General features: G+C 30.6%; 2 protein-coding genes across 2 annotated transcripts in view; both read left to right on the top strand.

Annotated features, from left to right (window-relative positions):
• Positions 1 to 19,156, top strand: part of LOC127731085 (uncharacterized) — a 124,627-nt gene that overhangs the window by 52,656 nt on the left and 52,815 nt on the right. The window contains exon 7 of the mRNA XM_052239944.1: positions 18,139 to 18,285. Within this exon, the coding sequence (XP_052095904.1) occupies positions 18,139 to 18,285 (147 nt within the window). The remainder of the gene's footprint in view (positions 1 to 18,138; positions 18,286 to 19,156) is intronic.
• Positions 110 to 17,647, top strand: LOC127731089 (uncharacterized). Its single transcript, XM_052239947.1, has 5 exons — positions 110 to 253; positions 2,529 to 2,600; positions 7,305 to 7,366; positions 10,211 to 10,384; positions 16,571 to 17,647. Exons 1-5 carry the CDS (start codon positions 189 to 191, stop codon positions 16,600 to 16,602), a joined length of 405 nt encoding a protein of 134 aa, XP_052095907.1. The 5' UTR covers positions 110 to 188; the 3' UTR covers positions 16,603 to 17,647.

Below are 19,156 nucleotides of genomic sequence, written 5' to 3'. Positions count from 1 at the left end.
AAAAGGCACTGCTTGAATTTTGCTACATAGATTTGAAGGCTAATGCAGACCCATCATAACATATAGATACATTGTAAACCATGTCTCCAAGATTGTCGTATTATGCTATTCACATACTGTTTTATGTTCTATTTAGATGAGTAGCATGAATTTAATTTCTGCATCAATGTATATTTTCCAGGAACATAATGATAAAGAAGAACGTATATTATTTGCTGATATGGCTCCTGTACATACCAACTATTTTATGTGGGTAGGTTACATATAATCTATTATTATGTACCTGTTTAAGTGTTTGAAAGGTAATAATGGTACTAAATGATAAATTTCCATACCAATTCTGTTTGCGCTTAAGTTTTCCATTTGCTTGATGTGTTTGAGCTTCTGATCTGTGTTAGTTCTGTAGCTTATAGGCTAAGACCATTTACTAGTAAAATATGACTGTCCTTCCGATGTATCAATTCATGCCACTTTCGTTAACTTGACCACCTGTTTTGTTTTGATATTGGATTTTGCTTTAAAAACTCAAAAACATCTTCTTTATTGTTAAACAGCACTGTGTTTTATGAAGAAAATTTTTTTTACGAGATTTAAATTTCATCACAGTTATTATTTCGAGTCATGTTTTTTTTTAAATACGAGTTACTTAAATGTTTGCATGAGAAAGAAACAAATGATCATCATATAAAAATTAAATTTTTAATCTTTTCTGTAAAATTTACACCAATACTATTTTGGTTTCATTATTAAATCTCTATATTTAACGAAGGCTTATAACCATCAATATGCATTCAATAACTTTGTTTGGAGCGGGAGTTTAAACTTTCAATGATAACAATGAACCCATTTGAGGGGTTCGATATTCCCTTTTTTCTTCAAAGGGCTTTACAAATCAGTCTCCTTTGTGTTTTTGTTATAATGTACCCAAACTCAAAGCAAAAAAAAAATAAATAAAAAAAATACATTTAAAAACTTATTTATGTAAGAAAAGTTTTGACGATGAATTTCTTTTGATGTTATTCTTAACATTTCATACAAATGTATTCAAAGATGTCTAAAAATTCGTGTGTAGAGGATATTTATAACTGACGATTTTGCCCGCAAAGACCACATCATATTCACCCAAGTTGTGTTTGTTAAAGTTAGATGAAACATTTTTTTGGAGAAATGATTCGAATTCATTTATTTTCATTGTGTCGTATTTCCATTATTATTTCATAACTATAACATCTATTTTACCATATTTTAAAAAGCTAGAGTTGTACCATCTACGATATTAAATTAATGAGATGTGGTATGATTGCCATCTATCCACGAGAGATTAAATGAAGTGAATGTTAGCAATAATAAGTCATTATCAGCCTTCAACAAAAAATAGAAATCATACACTATAGTGTTTGTGAAAATAACCATGACAAAATCTAAAACAATTAAAACGAGAAATTCAAAGCCCTGATTCATGATAAAAAGCGGAAACCAATTATAACGGACGGAAATAACCGGCAGCCATTGAAATACAGGCTCCTGTCATTGGACATGTAAAGACACAGAAAGATCGTGGTGTCCTTAAACATGTTTGTGAACGCACAACCCTCTTTACTTTGGACAGCATTGTTGGAACACACCAAAAGTGTAATAAGTAGTTAAACATGTTCCACTTAAGTATTTATATATTTGCTGCATTTATTCCTGTCACAATCGAAATAAGAGATCAAATCGAATTTCAAGTAGACTAAATGTAGATGATTTCCTCATACCTAACATATAGACTTAAATATCTGCGAAACTACTAAATCCGTTATCGTATATTTTTTTTTAGAAAACAAACTTTAATTAAGTCGATTTTCAAATTTCGTAAACCTAATTTGCGATCATAAAATCACCAATTGATGCCGTCGGAGATTAAAATACAATATTGTTATCTCTATTCTAATGAAACTGACAGAAAACAACGTCACATCATATATTTAACATCTGGCAAACGTCGTTTGCGCTTGCGCGTACGTTTTCATAGCATCAATTGTGAATTGATGCCATGCAAGTTGGAGACGTTATCTAATAAAAATGAACGTTACAAACGATGTTGCGTTAGAATTATCAATTGAAAAGCTACAAATTAAGGTAATATGACCGAGAGCCGCGAGCGTCTCCTGATATGCATGCATCATTCGACATGCAAATCCTTGCTAAGTCAAAAGTCATAATTCAAAATAGGACACAATAAGTATATTAACAAATCGAAAGTCCTTTCTGATATCAGTTATTCCGGTATTTGAAATATTAATTGAAAAAAGGTAAATATAAAATAATTTGAGTTGCACAATTTTTTTTCAGAAAGAAGAAATTACATACAAGGATGACGTTTTTTTTATAAACTACACACTGGGACAATAGTAATTTATATAGATGATCTCAGATTAATTAAATAAGTTTTTCAAGGGATTGAAGGGTAGACAGTATAACCGATACTTTGTGACAAGAAGCCTATTTAAGTTTAATGATAATGATGCCAACATTATATATTTCAGATTGTGCACATATTATAGACGATCATCATATACGACTAGCTGTTTCATTATTGGTAGATGTACACGTTATCGGTATGTAGTTAAGTCCAACCAATATCAAATGACTTACGTCTATGCATTTATTTGATGTCATGAATATCAGTTAAATACCCTGAACAAATTGGAAAATCAAAATGCTCGAAATCTCTATAATCAAACAGAAGTAAAATGTTTGAAAAGTTCCAATTAACAAAAAAAAAAAAAAAATATGAAGACATTGGCTCTTTGTAAACAACATTTGGCATATAAAGCAAACGATTTTGCAATACAACCTTGATGTACTATCAATGCCTTCACTGATTTTTTATGCGGTACATGTAGGCTACTAAAAAGTAAAAACATTGAAACTGTGTTATAACTCGTACTTAGGAAATTTATTTTGTCAACTATTTTTCATCTTACCTGCAATGAGGCTCACAGACCTTCCTCAGCGACATTTTAAACTTTGTCCAGATTTAACAATAAGCTAGGTGTGTCGTAAACCATTATCTTTCAGTGCCGATGATGCCGCCGTATGTTTTACAAAAAGCAGCGAGTATAAGACTTAATATGGAATGAAACGCTTCTTAGTAAACAACTCTAGACAACTCTCTATCAAAGACCGCATAGCATAGAAGTTAACAGCTATAGGCCACCGTACGGCCTTCAGCAGTGAGCAAAACAATCAACGCATAGTGAGCGATCAAAAAATCAGTTGGAAACAGCATCAGATCGGTACAGAGCACATGGAAACCCTAACAAAAATTCAAAAGACACTTAAGTACAGATCTACGAGTACATGAAGATAATGAAAGCTACTTCAACGCAAACAACAATTTATAAAAATATCATGTGTCTAAGACTAAAATATCAATCAGTTCACATCCAGCATTAAATGGATCTAGTGTAAAGACGTCATTAACAGTCAGAGAAAAATATGACCTTGTGCAATGCTAGAGTATCGTCAGATTGTAGAACCATGAATGTACGTATGTCTATAATAATGATATTTAGTTTGGTTCTAATTTACTGATAACAAAATCAATATTTATACCGATAAAACACTATTTAATGATCTAATAACCGTGTTTAATTGGTAACCTTTTAGAATAAATTTATTTAAAGGGTCGCTTTGTTTACCAGGATCTTATCTATTTTTACTGGCACGGTTTATTATTTCACCGTAAATTAAGGATGTGCTATCCCGTTCGTAATAAGTTTTATACACGTATATCCAAAATTTCTTTACACGTTATTAGGGGTGACCTAAACATTGTCACTAATTGCGAAATATATTATCCAAAGGCCCCCAAAAAACAGTGAGACTTAATTCATTAATAGATAACACAACTTTAAAATACTTATGTATTCAGTAGCGGTTTTTGTCGGGCAATGGACTAAACGCAAAAATGAAGATATGGATAATAATTCCAAATGTTTAAAGGCAGAGAAGTTATTGAAACAAATTAGAATAAAAAAAAGATAAAACTGAATGGGTCTATGAATACGCATGCTACATCAATTTTCAAAGACAGAATGTTGCTAAGCACTTGTTCTACCTCCATGACACTTATGTTATTGTCCCCCACAGATAAAGCCCCAAACAATAAAGTGTTTGTGTGTAAATCGCTTTCCATCAACTACTTGAAAAAGGAAATTCATCTTAAACATTTATGACACCCATCAAAGAGGAAATCCTGAATGTACATAGAACTGCTTTATACTATATTTCCTTTGTAATTGCAACCAAAGATGAAGACTTGGATCGTTCTCCACTTTATTGGATACCTAAATTGTATATGAGTTTTTACAAACAACATTATATTGCTGGGTCTTCAGATTGCTGGACGAAACCTCTTTATAAATTATTAACATCAATATTATCACAAATCAAAGCTAGGCGTCAGAGTTATTGTGAAAATAACTACTTAAGGGGCAATATGAATTAAATGGGGATATTAAAAATTCCAAAATACTTTTAGAGTACATACAATCTAAGTCTCTTTCCTGTATTAATAGTATAAAAACATTTGACTTTTCCACCCTTTACACAAGTATTCTTCATTTCAAACTTTTAAGGACACATTGAGATAATTGGTCTTACTTTGTTTCATGAAAAAGAAAAGACAACACAATTACAAATAACTTGGTTTAAAGGGGGACAAATCATAATAAATTGTAATAAAAATAATAGTAATAAAAACCTCTGATTTAAATACACTATATCTGTAACTGACATTTTTAAGATACATGATTTTGTAGTTGGCAGTATATTTTGTACATTTTACTTATTCCTTTATTCAAATGAGACAGACTTCACACAGGAGCTTCTTATTTGAACGCAAAGAAAAAAAAAGTAAAAAACAGAAATACCGAGCCCAAGAAAATTGAAAACGGAAAGTCCTTTATCAAATGGCTAAATCAAAAGCTCAAACACATCAAACGAATGGAAAACAACTGTCATACTCCTCACATTGTGACTATGTTGAACGCATATAAAATCGAACTCGAAATGAAGGAGTCAAAAGATACGGTTAAATCTGCCTCCAATTATGACTTACATCTCAAAATTTACAATGAAGGTCGGTTGAACACGAAACTTATCACCAAGTTTAGACATGAATGAAAACATACTGTTACTAAAACTAAGAATAAATCTACTTCTTTCATACAGGCAGGTTAAGGTAAAAAAAACTTATCTTGCAACAACTATTAACGAAAGGGAAATGTGGGTGCTCGTTAATTAGACAGCATTCCAATGCCACATAAGAAAAGAACAGGAGGTGGTTCAGAGGTCAACACACGGTCTTCGACAATAAACATTGTGTGTAATATTTCTAGCTGCAAATAACGCCGTATGTTTAATGCTTCCCAAGATGTGGACGCGTCTGGCGTAAAATGTTTTAATCCTGGTATCTATGGTGAGTTTTTTTATTTTTACCATGGCATTGGTCATATACCCCACTATTGCCGGGTTAGCAAAGGCAATGAAACCCCTGCACAACTTAATTCAAATGTATGTCAAAAAGGTGTTGAGGTGTATTTGGAATCTGAAGAAAATATTAGTTAAATTATTGGTTCTAGATAGTTGTGTCGCTTCTTACGGTGTATAATTTCATAACTGGTTTGCTATGCCCATATCTGTAGTCACGTTTTAGATTACAATGAACGTAATTTATGTATTACAGATAAATTGTTGTCACGGATTTAGATACCACAAATTACTTAAAACTTTTACCAAATTGTTTCATTGATACAAAGATTTGGTTTAAAAAGTTTGACTGTACCTGATATCACATCCCAAATTTGCGGTGATATTGTTTATAGCCAGTAAATTTAGAAACGATAAATTTAGTAAACTAATTGATCCTTTAAATAAACTTATTATTTGAGCATTTGCATTATTCGCGTATTTGCTGGCGTATCCGTATCGACTTTTCGTATAACACGTATATGAGGAAAGGATAAATTAAGTCAAGTTGGTCCCGATGGAGATATTTTATAATGCATTTAAGTTTAATCTAGTTTTAATTGAGGTCGGGGCTAAATCATTATCTTATACAAATCTGCCCGATACGTATACGTCGATCCGTGCACGTATCCAGATACGTGAATAATGCAAATGCTCTATTATAGGTTATCAATTTAACACCGCAATGAAATCTTTAGATATTGTTTTATCGGTACTAACCTTGATTCTGTTTTAATAGATTAAAACATAACTTTATATATGTCTCTATAAAATATGTATTATTATGAGTACTTAAGATCCTACATCCTGTCGATACTGTTTACTTATTTTTTGCATTGCACAAGGTCATGTGTTTTTCAGACTGCTTATGACGTCCTTACACTTAATCAGTTGGATGTGTATTGATTGATACTTCAGTCGGGGAAGACATGATTTATCTATTAGTTGTTATTTGATTTGAACTTGCTTTCAGTAACTGCGAGTACTCGTATATTGGTGCTTTGTGTCAATTTATTTTATGGTAGGTGTTTTATTTGTGCTTCGTACTATCGATTAAGCCATTTGCAACTGATTTTTACAGTTCTGCTTACGTTGTGCTATTACATCCACTGTCCTAGGTTAGGGGGAGGGTTGACTGCTTAGAAACATGCTTAACCCCGCCACGTTCTTTATATGCATATCCTAAGTCATTAGCCTGTAATTCAGTAGTTGTGGTTGGTCTCTGTCTTTCATATATATTTTTGTAACTTGTGTTATATAAATCAGGCTGTTTGTTGTCTCGTTTGAACTGTTTCCCATATTTCATGTCAAGGCTTTATAGCTTTTGCACATTCCAAGTGGGCGTACGGTGACCTATTATTGCTTTTATCTTCGGCATGTTAACTCTGATGGATAGTTGTCTCATTGGCATTCATACCACATCTCCTTATTTTCATATTAATGTTATTTTTTGCTTTTGCTTTACAACATTCGTTATTTTGATCTTCAATATATGCTCTGAAAATTCAAGGCTCGAGCAACCAAGGCTTAAGGTCATTAATCTTTCGAGTACGATTATCGTACTCAGACTCGCAAAGTAACCAACTAAAATACTGGATTTCGTGTTTCGAGCACATACTTTGTACTGAGTAAAGTTAAATGACCGGAAGGTCAGAACTAGATTAATGAAATATTTATCATTAGCATTCATTTTACCATTTTCAGATATACATCTGTAACGAAACAATCTATCGATATGTTATTAAGCAAACAATATATTATTTTCCATTTATATATTCCATTTACAGTCGAACAAGTTATCCTGCCTGTTGTGTTGGGTATTCAGACATTACACCAGATTGTGTATATTGTAAGTGTTCAATTAGATGATAGTCAACAGTAGTTTGCCAATGTTCAAATCTCGAAAATCTACTAAGATATATCAGGGTTAAAAACAGAAAATAAGGGAATCGCATGAATTCCAAAAAGAACGAGGCTGGGTGCCTTGACAGTGTAAATAACAAACCCGTAAGTCTGAAATAGAGTATTTATACTAGACTGTACTGATTTTCACTCGACCATTCCAAATTGGTCTGATATTTACCGACATGACTCGACTCGTACTTTGAACGTATACTTTACCTGTACTTAACAAAGTAAAAACTAATTTATAAAGTTTAAACCATACACGATTTAAGTCTGAACCATTCTCCACAAATGTGTTCTCGACCAATTCTGAACCATACTCGACAATGAATTGACATTCTATGAGATGTAATGGATATTAACAAAATCCACCTAATATATTTGTGGCATGATATTTTTCAAATTAATTCATATACTATTAGTCAATTTTATCTAATGTATCTGTTGGTTTAAGATTTTATCAGAAGCTGATTTATAATACGCATTTTGAAAATTTCAATAGAAATGGTTATAAATATATATAGCTAGTTACTTAATGTTGCATTTTGTGTACTGTTTGTCTTTTCATAATTGTTCAGTGCTGATGCGGCGTAAAGCAGTAACCAATCAATCAATCAATCAATCATAATTTTTCGTATTTTGCCATGACATTGTCAATTTGTTTGAAAATCCCTTTGGTATCTTTCGCCTCTCTTTTGATTACTTTCGTTGACAGATTTGAGTCAGCAAAATGTTTCTTTTTGTCATCTTTTAAACCTTATTAGTCAAATCACCAATGCAAATTATCTATTTTTAACCTACTATACCAATAATTATTGATTAATTTTTCAAATTTTTCCAACCCATCCCAAATTTATATATTTTATCTTAAATTTGAACAAAAATATTTAAAAAAGAAAAAAAAACATTACACACTCATTCACACTAGTGTGCTATATGTAGATATATGTTTATAGATATATGTTTGAAAGTAATACACCATATAGACATGTATTGCTGAATTAAACAATGCTTCATGCTGGGCTAATTCACAATTGGTCTCCTAGGTGACCAGGTTATTGTCAGTTACACGTTGACATTCATCCTTCATTTTGTTCTTCTTACTAAGACACATCTGTGTTACATTGGACAAATCAACATAGAAAGCTGAAATGGTTGCTTAGTTCACAATTAACTTAACACGGGTAAAAATAACCTAAGAGTGTACTTTGTAAATCTTAAAATTATTTTTGATATCAACTTTATTTAATCTTTAATCTATATGTTTATGAAGTTGAAATTGATGTTTTAAAAAACATAAAACACCGGAATAGTTGAATTCAACAAGCACATGTTTCAAAATTAATTTTTTTTGTCAAATTTGTTTTTACAAATTTAAAAGTTTTACTACTGGTTAGATTCCATAATGAACACCATATGGATTGACTTTGCCTTGAAGAATCATTGTGGCCAATTATTCTTGTAATAATATTCTTTACATTACCTTAACATTGTAAATTTAAATTTTTCAATACCAAATTTATTCTTTTTGGGAGCTACGAAGAAAAGGCATAAGAAATTGCTTATACTTTAGGATTGTTGAACATTCAAACTAAATTAGAATGAGAATATGAATTTCTATGCACTTGTATCAATTTAAGCTAATTAACTCTTAACAAGATGATTCTTACCGCATAGCAGTTGTAAATAAAGGGATAGATTTTTCATATCCTAATATAATCAGAAAGGTTTTCCTCTTTAAGAGGTTGTTTGTTTATCAAAATCATTAAGCAGGCCATCCCAAATATTGCTCGCTTCGGACGTTATTCATTTATAAAATTGTGATAAGGGGAATTGGGTTTTTCATTATTGAAGGCAGTACGGTTGCCTATAATTGCTTACATTCACTTCATTAGAACTATGGTGGATAGACATGGAAATTTCACTCACATGAATTTCACATGAATTAAAATTCATGTGAATCTCACGTGAAATTCACTTGAATTTCACCTGAAATCAGTTCATGTGAGTTTCATGTGAATCTCATGTGAAACTCTTGTGAATTTCACTTGAAAATCACCTGAATTTTGTTTTACGTGAATTTCACGTGAATTTTAAAAACAAAGTTATTCAAATAACATCTAAATTTCCTAATTGAATTAAAATCATGAAAGATACCAATTTTGTTTTGAAAAATTCACGTGAGATTCAGGTGAATCATAATTCACCTGAGATTCACATATATTTCACGTGAGTTTCATGTATAAGCTCGTTTGAGGTGAAACTCACATGACATTTTGTACATGATTTTAACGTGAGATTCATGTGAAATTCACGTAAGCAAAATTTGCATAATTGGCAATCATACCACATCTCCTTATTTTCAAAAAAATCCCTTTTGGTCATATAGCTCTCCTCGTGTTCTTACGTGTATTTGGCTTTTCCATTTTAGGCTTTGAGCGTTCCCGATAGACAGAGAAAGTGTTTTGAACGCAAACAATTTATTAAGCTTATAAGTATTTATTTTTAATGTTTAACGTACATAAATGTGTCCCATTGTTGCCCTAGTGATATGTTGTTAAACATAAATGATACAGTAATCCTACAACAAAATCTCCCCCCCCCCCAAAAAAAAGGAGAAAATAGGTCAACATCTAGTCTTCATCAATAATTGATTAGTATAAATGCAATATGTCAAACTGCATACAATAAAAAAAGCTTTGCATTTGTTCTGATTTCGCCAAGACTTTAGGCATTTTTAGCCATCTTCTATTAAAATTTATGACTAAAAATATATATATGTTTTAAGCTCTTTGTAATGGAAAACCTACAGCCCGTGGAGGATGCACTGAAGTAAACCCTACAGATACAATATATTATAGAAATGGAGGTAGTAGAAATCAAGGAGGAGGAACCTGTATATCTCCTGATGTTTGTGCTGACTGTCAGGATGGATTTTACATCAATGGTGCACTTTGTACAAGTAAGAACATGTTTAGATATCTATACATCTGTTCCCTGAAAGGATATTGATGGGATATCAAAATATGTTTTTAGTTTTTGATTCAGTGAGAACGGATTGTCATATTTACTACAAGATGTAAGAAGAGTTGTCGTGTATCAATCCTTGTACTAAATGATGATTTGTAGAAAATGGACAAAAAAAAGTTAGGGGTCAGATGTAAGTATTAATACACATATTAAATGTTCCAATTGCTCATTATTTTATAATAATGTTGTCTTACAACATTAATGTTGTTTTGTTGCCTTGTTGGCTTGCTGTCTCAAATTTAAGCTGTTGACTCAGATAAAGGTTTCCCCTAAATGTAATGAAACTATATTGGAAATTATGCAATTAAATTTCATATCAACTTTGCAAAACATTTGAATAAAGGAATCATGACTGAGGTCAAACGGCAATTTACATGGAAATGAGACATGCTGATGATAATGCTACTTCAGACCAAATATCATTGACTTATCATTATTTACCTTAAAACCGACATAAGCAAGAACTTAAACATTTAAACTACGGGATGCACTACGTACTTTTAATCAATTGGTATATCATGTTTTCTGTGTTACTTTAGAACATGATTAAAATTTTCAGTTACACTAAATTCAAAACGAGTGAAGTTTTTTGTTGAATTTTCTAGAACATTATTTATCATTTCATAATGCTTTTGGTATATATTGATTAAAACAAAAATTAATAGTTGAATATATTATTTCTTTTATGATTGCTGATGTCTTTTCTAAAGGCCGATTCGATTAGAGATGATACAAATTTCCCACTCCCTTTTTGTACATGGTATTGCATAAATCATTTCGTGTAGGTACCTGTTTCAATATCTGTACTTTTGTTGAGGTTCATATCAAGTTCTTAATTTTTACTTCACAAAATCAAAGTCAAAGTCAAAGATTTTATTGATATAAAATCCAAAATCTGGATTGTCATCAACACAAAAACAAAGAACAAACATTAATCATTACAATCAATTATATATCAATACATAACATAAAAAAAAAATATATATAAAGAGATATATATATAAAATCTTGTAATTTTTCGATCCCCCCCTCCTTCTATCTATTTGACTGAGGAGGTATAGTTTTAGATACTAGTAATACAATTTATATAATATATAACATAAAATAACTTAAGTTAGTGAACGTCTGAACTTGTACACCTCATCAATACCTTTATGCAACATTTACTGACATCATAATCATCACTTAGAAATATGAAATAGAATTCTTCAATGTCTGAAAGATTATTGAAAGATAATAAAATATCTGAAATATTCTGAAAAAATTTATTCCTGAAATCATTGAGTTTGGTACATTTTATGGTAAAGTGTAATTCATCTTCAACTTCAAATTTACATAGGGGGCATAATCTGTTTTCTAAATCAATCTGTTTATGTCTGCCTTTTTCAATCATAAGAATACTATTACTTATCCTTGTTCTTACAAAGTTTGAAATATCAGGTATCTCTATATCTAATTTTAAAAGTTCTCCATATCTAATTTCTTCTTCAAATCCTTGTAGGTTCTTAATTTGTTTCCTCTTTTATCAAAAACACTTTTTGAAACGGAATGGTCCCAAAATTTTATGTAATCATTTTTCAGTTTTTTATATATAGCAAAAGTTAAACGATTTTTACTAAATGAATTTTGACTTTCCCAGACATGTTTAAATCCAACTTTTTCAAATAAAAGTTTAATTTTTGTTCTATACCAGTCTGAGTTATAATTGACACTTGATGAATAAATCTTATTTATTAAACTATCTGGATTTGAATTGACTACATGATGCCAGTAACCTACACAAAGTTTAATGGCATCAACAGAACATGGGATCATACTCAATTCTCCCAAAACTGCCAAATTTGATGGAGTTTTTTTTAGCTCCTAAGATATATTTAGCAAATTTAATTTGTACTTTTACAGGTTGATATAAAAAATATCTTGACTCAATTGAAGCATAATTTTTGAACAAGGTATCTAGACATAAAGTTTCACTACAGTAAAGAAGTATAGGTTTTACACATGAGTCAAATAATTTAAGATTTGGTAATATATTTTGCTTGTCTGAATGTAGTGTTTTGTAAATGCAAAATGATGCTTTCCTTGCTTTTTTACATAAATATTCATTTGCTTTGGTGAAGTTACCTGAAGGTTTAAATAATACTCCAAGATATTTATATTCTTGTGTAATTTCTAGTGCATATTCCTTGTACTTAAAATTGTCTTTTTTAATTACTCTTCCAGATTTATTGAATATAATAACCTTTGATTTGTCTATATTTACTGATAAATTCCATGTGTCACAATAATATGATAACTTACTTAAACAATTTTGTAGACCTTTTGCAGAGTCGATATCAAAACAATATCATCTGCATACATAAGACAAGATAAAATTACATTGTTTATTAAAGTTGGGTCACATGAGTTGTCAAATATTTTGACAATATCATTTACATATAATAAAAAAAAGTGTTGGACTTAAAATACATCCTTGTTTTACACCTACTTTTGATGAAAACGACGTTGTTTCACCTTCTGTAAATTTAATTGAGTATTTAACTTCATCATACATATTTTTCAAAATATTAAAAAACAACCAGATAGTTTATAACAGGACAATTTATATAACAATGCTTCTCTGTTAACTGTTTCAAACGCCTTCTTAAAATCAATAAAACAAACATACAATGATTTAGATAACTTGAAGGCCTTATCAATAAGACATTCAAAAGTGAAAATATGATCGCTAGTTCTACAGTGATTCTTAAATCAAATTTGTTCACTGCAAACAATATCATTTTTCTCTAAAAAATCGTCCAACCTGTTTTCCAAAACAACTAGATACTGCAATTCCTCTATAATTAGATGGGTCATTAAAACAACCTCCTTTGAAGATTAGTTTTATAAAAATTTCTCTCCATAAATCAGGATAAATTTTACATTTTAATATAGCATTGAAAAAATAAACAAACACCTTTGCATTAATATTACAAGTAATTTTTAATATTTCATTTAATATAACATCAGGCCTACTGGCCTTTCCGAACTTCAGCTTCTTTGCTGCCTTCTGTACCTCCTCAGTCGTGATCTCTGTATTTAAAATTTCAATATTTTGTTTTTTTATAAGAAGAAATGTGGATATCTTTATTATCATATCTATTTATATGATCTATATTCATTTATTGATTAAAATAATTCAACCATTCTTTTGGGGATATATTACAACTAGGGTCATTACTCACTTTTCCTTTTAACTTTCTTACTGACTTCCAAAATTCTGATGGATTTTTGTCCTCAGATTCTAAAATATTTTCCAATAATTTATTTTTAAATAGTCTATGTTTCTTTCTGGTTAATTTGTTTAATTCCTTTTTATTAAAAGCAACTTTTTGTATCAAATTTTCGTCCCAGGGATTATTACTTAAATTCCTTGCAAATTGTTTTACATGTCTGTATTTAACTTCATACTCGTCGTCATACCACAACTTTTTCTTTTTTTCTCCTTTTCTGAAAACTTGGTTTATTTGAAATATTTTTTTGCACTTTTTGTTGCAGCACCAATCAAAAAAGAAGAAAATTCAGAAACTTTTTCATTTAATACTGTACCAGAACTTTGTTTATCAAGTGATTTATTAATATTTTCTAAGTCTTCACATAATTTTTTAAAATAAAAATTTGACAATAAGTTTGACTTGAAAGAAATTTCCTTGTATCATTCCATCTAATATTTCTCATACTTTTCTTTAAACAATCTTGTAAATTTGTATCAGAAAATTGAGATAGGATTTTAACATGTATAGGACAGCATGATAAAATATATATAAGCCCTTTCCTTCAAATTTGATATTGTTCAACTGCTTAGAAAAAAAAATTGTATTCAATTGAAAAAAATGTTAACTGTAAAATCTATCCATTGGTATTGTAAATTTATTCTTCTTCTGTAAACCTGGATACTTATATATTGTTCAGATTCCTTTTAATGACTTTAAGTTTGAAAAATATTAATTACAATAGAAATTATGTCAAACCAATAATTTTATATGCGTTTTAAGCGACACTGTATATAAACCTGACGAAAAATGTTTCGAGATCTTTTATGAAAGATATACTTAAAACAAGTGTTGAGTAATATGCACAGCCGTGCAGGTATTTATCAAAACCATTTAGGATAAATATAAAACGTAATTTATACATTTCGAACTAATATTTTAGCACGCAGAAAATATTACTGTTAGTCATTGAAGACTCATTTCAGTGGTTAACGCATATCAAATAACCGAAATATACAATGACTAAATGTTTCGTTCTGATTTGTTTAACTAGTTGAATTAATATATTATACATTTGGATAAATCAATACTGTTAAGTATGAAATAAGAAAAGGTAAAATACTTTTCCAATGAAATAATTGTTCACAAGACTCCAAATGACGTGAATTTAAGCAACTATACGTATCCGTACGGCCTTCAAGAATGAATAATGCCCATTCTGGATAGTAGGCAACAAAAGAGCACGACATGATAGGAACGTTTGACCTAAAATGTAAAACCATTCAAACCAGAAGATCAACGTTCTATTTTATGTTCAAAACAATAAAGAAAACACTAATCTGATAGACAGCAACCAACGACAACCACTGAATTACTAGCACATACAGAATTTAGCTAGGTTTAATATGTTTGTGAGCGCCCACCCCTACCTTACCTTTGCACAATGTTGAAACAGAAAATCATTAGAAAAAACTGTAAAACTAGTTGAAAGGATTAACTAATCAGATCGATAAAGCACAACAAAAAAATGACAAAAGACACAATTTACCGATCGAAAAGTACTCGAAATTACTAAAAGCTTGTTTAAGATAAATAAAGGCAACAGTAGTATACAGCTGTTCAAAAGTCATCAATCGATTGAGAGAAAACAAATCCGGGTTACAAACTAAAACCGAGGGAAACACATCAACTTTAAAAGGAAAACAACGGAACAACAGAAACGCTGAAAGGAAACAAAAACAAACGCCAACATACATAGAAACGGACTATTGATAAAAAATTATAACAAAAATTTAGAAAAGATTGTCAATGAGCCAACTATCCATCCAAGATGACGTGGATGTTTATTTTCACTATGCCTTTCTATGTATTATATTCAGATAAATCCAAGTGATAAGTTTATTTACAACCCATATTCCTTTCCTGTAATTTGTCATGAGCTTCCATAGAAATTGTTGTTTTTCTCAGGTAAACTGGCTTTGATGATTCCGGGGCAAATGGAAGTCTCTGTTAAATTCCTTCACTTGTCTATAGTTTTGATTTTTAACATTCCCCTATCATTTACACTAGCTGTTGACCGTGACTGGCGACATGTTTTTGCAGTCTATGATATATTAACACCAGAACCGTCGTCTGTTCTAACTGTATATATAACAATTGTGTCCTTCTTTCGATTGTTATGTTTTGATTGAGTATGGAATTTAATCGCGGGTGATGCTTGCATAGTGGGGAACGGTTGCTCTGTCAACACAACCGATCTTGCTCCTTTTAGTTCATGCGACTCGCTCAATATTCGTGTTTAGCCTTGAATTGTTTATTTTTAATTGTTTTGATCAGATCTGTGCATCAGTGAAGTACGGTTTGCTTTAATTGGATTATGTAGAAATATAAAATAAACAGATAAAAGCAATTAAGCATCGAAATGACACAGAGAAGATTTTAATATTCAAGGTGTTAGAAAACTTAAGATAAAAAAACAGTTTGCTACACGTATTAGAAATTGTTGAAATAAAATTATCATCATGGTAGAGACCTAAATTATTAAAATGGTCAAGTAGAAATTGTACCGTTTATTCCATAAAAGTTATGACATTTGACCTTCTTTGTTAAAATGGTGATGAAAAAATGTACTGTTAAATGCTATCAAAGTTAGGACATTTGACCTTCTTTGTTGAATTGGTAATGAAGAAACTGTACTGTTTATACTTTCAAAGTTATTCATGCTTTGCTCATTGATAAATTATTTCGTTTTGACAACTTAATTTTCTTTATTTTTTGTAAGTACTATTCATGTTTTTTTTTTATTAAAATAATTTTGCTTAGAGAACAACCAGATGCTTAATACTTTGATAATTTTATTTATTTAGGGCTTTTTGTAACGGAAACCCTCAACATCTGAAAAGATGACGAAGATATAATTTTGTAATTCAAAGGACAAATATTCATAACAGAAGCAGAAACAGCAGCAATGAAACACGCAACATGCACTGACTAAAGAAGATCGGGTTATAGCTTAAGATACAAGCAAGACTTCATCAGATATTATCTTAGCTGTTTAACATTAGAGCGATATTCTAAGAGACGCATAAATATGATAAGAGTAACATTAGCCTAAAAATAAAACTTATGATATGTTTTTAATTCTGTATATTTTTCTTTTATATTACATGCAATAATGTTTGTTTATACTTTGTGTTTTCCCTTCAAATACAAAATCCTACTTAGTCGAGACTCCAAAGAAGTGAACTGTCATCATTCTTTTTAAGTAAAATTGATGAACAGAGGATGCATTTGAAGAAGGTGTCAGAATACTTTTTAAAGCTGACTTGAGAATTTGAATTTGAATATGTTTTATTGCTGTAACTGTATACTACTGATTATGTATTCATGCATATTGTAAAGCAGGTGTTACATTCATTTAATTCGAATATTTCATCACATCTATCTATTATTTATCACACAATATATCATAGATATGCTTGAAATGGGATAGATTATGTTACATTATTATATACATATCAAGTCATTTGAAAACAATTTAAAAATCTTTGTCAAGAGACATGGATAGCATCAATGTTTTTTTTAGGAATAAAATGATTATTTCAATACCTGTGTTATTACATACAACGATTAAAAAAGATTTAACCTGGGAAAACGTTTATGGTAGTAATTGTGCATTCCCATGATTATACTACTGAATTGTATTTATTTGTATTTCATTTTTTTTTTTAATTGTTCACGTAAGTAAAATAGAAAAAACACAGAATGTATCATGTCCAAAATCCTGACTCATTACAAGTGAGAGGTTTAGCAAGCTATAAAACCATTTTGAATCCACCATTTTCTACATTAAGAAATGCCTGAATCAGGTCAGGAATATGACATTTGTTTTTTATTCGCTTAAAGTGTTTGAGCTTCTGATTTTGACATTTGATAAAGGATTTTCCGTTGAAATCAAACGTTTGATAGAGATGTCTCTTTAGTACGGTTCAGAAATTCCGCAGATAGTGTTTCATAACTGTCTTGTCTCATTAAAAAGACAAAACAATGGATATTCTGAACAGGTTAGTAGAAGTTCTAAAAAGATATTGATGTACTCGAAGTGACGAAATTGTACTGAATATCCTCCAGGGAATATTCAACATCTGTAACACGTGATTGTTTTAGAAGATTCAAAACAGGAACAGGCATTGTGGAGAAATTGCTTGAAGGTACACGCGTAGATTTTGGCTGACAAGAAACCATTATTGAAAGACAAACTTAATGGTACGATTGATTGCCTGAATGTATTGTCACATATAAAACAAATATTGTGTGTATGTTGATACAATCTACCATTGCTATCATTTACCTAATTATATTTTTAAATTCAATATACATTTAACTTGAAACAAAATTATTCATATTCTTATGAAAGATTTCTTTTCAATTTCAGTTTGTCCTCAGATAGCTAACTGTAACCACAGAAGATGTAGCAATCCTGGAGACAATTACTGTGAATGGTGTCAATACGAGATAGTTGATAAACAGTACTGGAGGGCATATACACGACACAAGGATGGTCATATGAAAGAATGTAGAAGTAAGTTATAATTACTGTGAATGGTGTCAATACGAGATAGTTGATAAACAGTACTGGAGGGCATAAACACGACACAAGGATGGTCATATGAAGGAATGTAGAAGTAAGTTATAATTACTGTGAATGGTGTCAATACGAGATAGTTGACAAACAGTACTGGCGGGCATATACAAGACACAAGGATGGTCATATGAAAGAGTGTAGAAGTAAGTTATAATTACTGAATGGTGTCAATACGAGATAGCTGATAAATAGTACTGGAGGGAAAAAAAACACGACACAAGGATATGATTATATGAAGGAATGTAGAAGTAAGTTATAATTACTGTTAATGTGTCGGATAGATAGTTGATAAACATTACTGGAGGGCATATACAAGACACAAGGATGGTCAAATGAAGGCGTGTAGAAGTGTTAGTTATAATTACTGTGAATGGTGTCAATACGAGATAGTTGATCAATAGTACTGTAGGGCATATACACGACACAAGTATGGTCATATGAAAGAGTGTTCAAGTAAGTTATAACTACCGCGAATGGTGTCAATACAAGATGGTTGATAAACAGTACTGGAGAGCATATACACGACACAAGGATAGTTAAATGAAAATGTGTAGAAGTGTAAGTTATAATAACTGTGAATGGTGTCAAAACGAGATAGTTGATCAATAGTACTGGAGGGCATATACACGACACAAGGATGGTCATATGAAAGAGTGTTCAAGTAAGTTATAATTACTGCGAATTGTGTTAATACGAGATAGTTGATAAACTGTATGTGAGGGCATATACACAACACAAGGATGGTCAAATGAAGGAATGTATAAGTAAGTTATAATTACTGTAAATGGTGTCAATACGACATAGTTGA

This window comes from Mytilus californianus, unplaced genomic scaffold, assembly GCF_021869535.1.
Source record: "Mytilus californianus isolate M0D057914Y unplaced genomic scaffold, xbMytCali1.0.p SCAF_2, whole genome shotgun sequence".
NCBI lineage: Eukaryota > Metazoa > Mollusca > Bivalvia > Mytilida > Mytilidae > Mytilus > Mytilus californianus.
Note: the sequence above shows the minus strand (reverse complement) of the source record. Positions and strands in the feature narration are given on the sequence as shown.

Excerpts from the sequence above, each read along its gene's own strand:
- LOC127731089 (XM_052239947.1), top strand. The coding sequence starts at position 189 with ATGATAAAGAAGAACGTATATTATTTGCTGATATGGCTCCTGTACATA. Across the intron at positions 254-2,528 it reads ATACCAACTATTTTATGTGG|ATTGTGCACATATTATAGAC; the intron begins GTAGGTTACATA and ends TATATATTTCAG. Across the intron at positions 2,601-7,304 it reads GGTAGATGTACACGTTATCG|TCGAACAAGTTATCCTGCCT; the intron begins GTATGTAGTTAA and ends TTCCATTTACAG.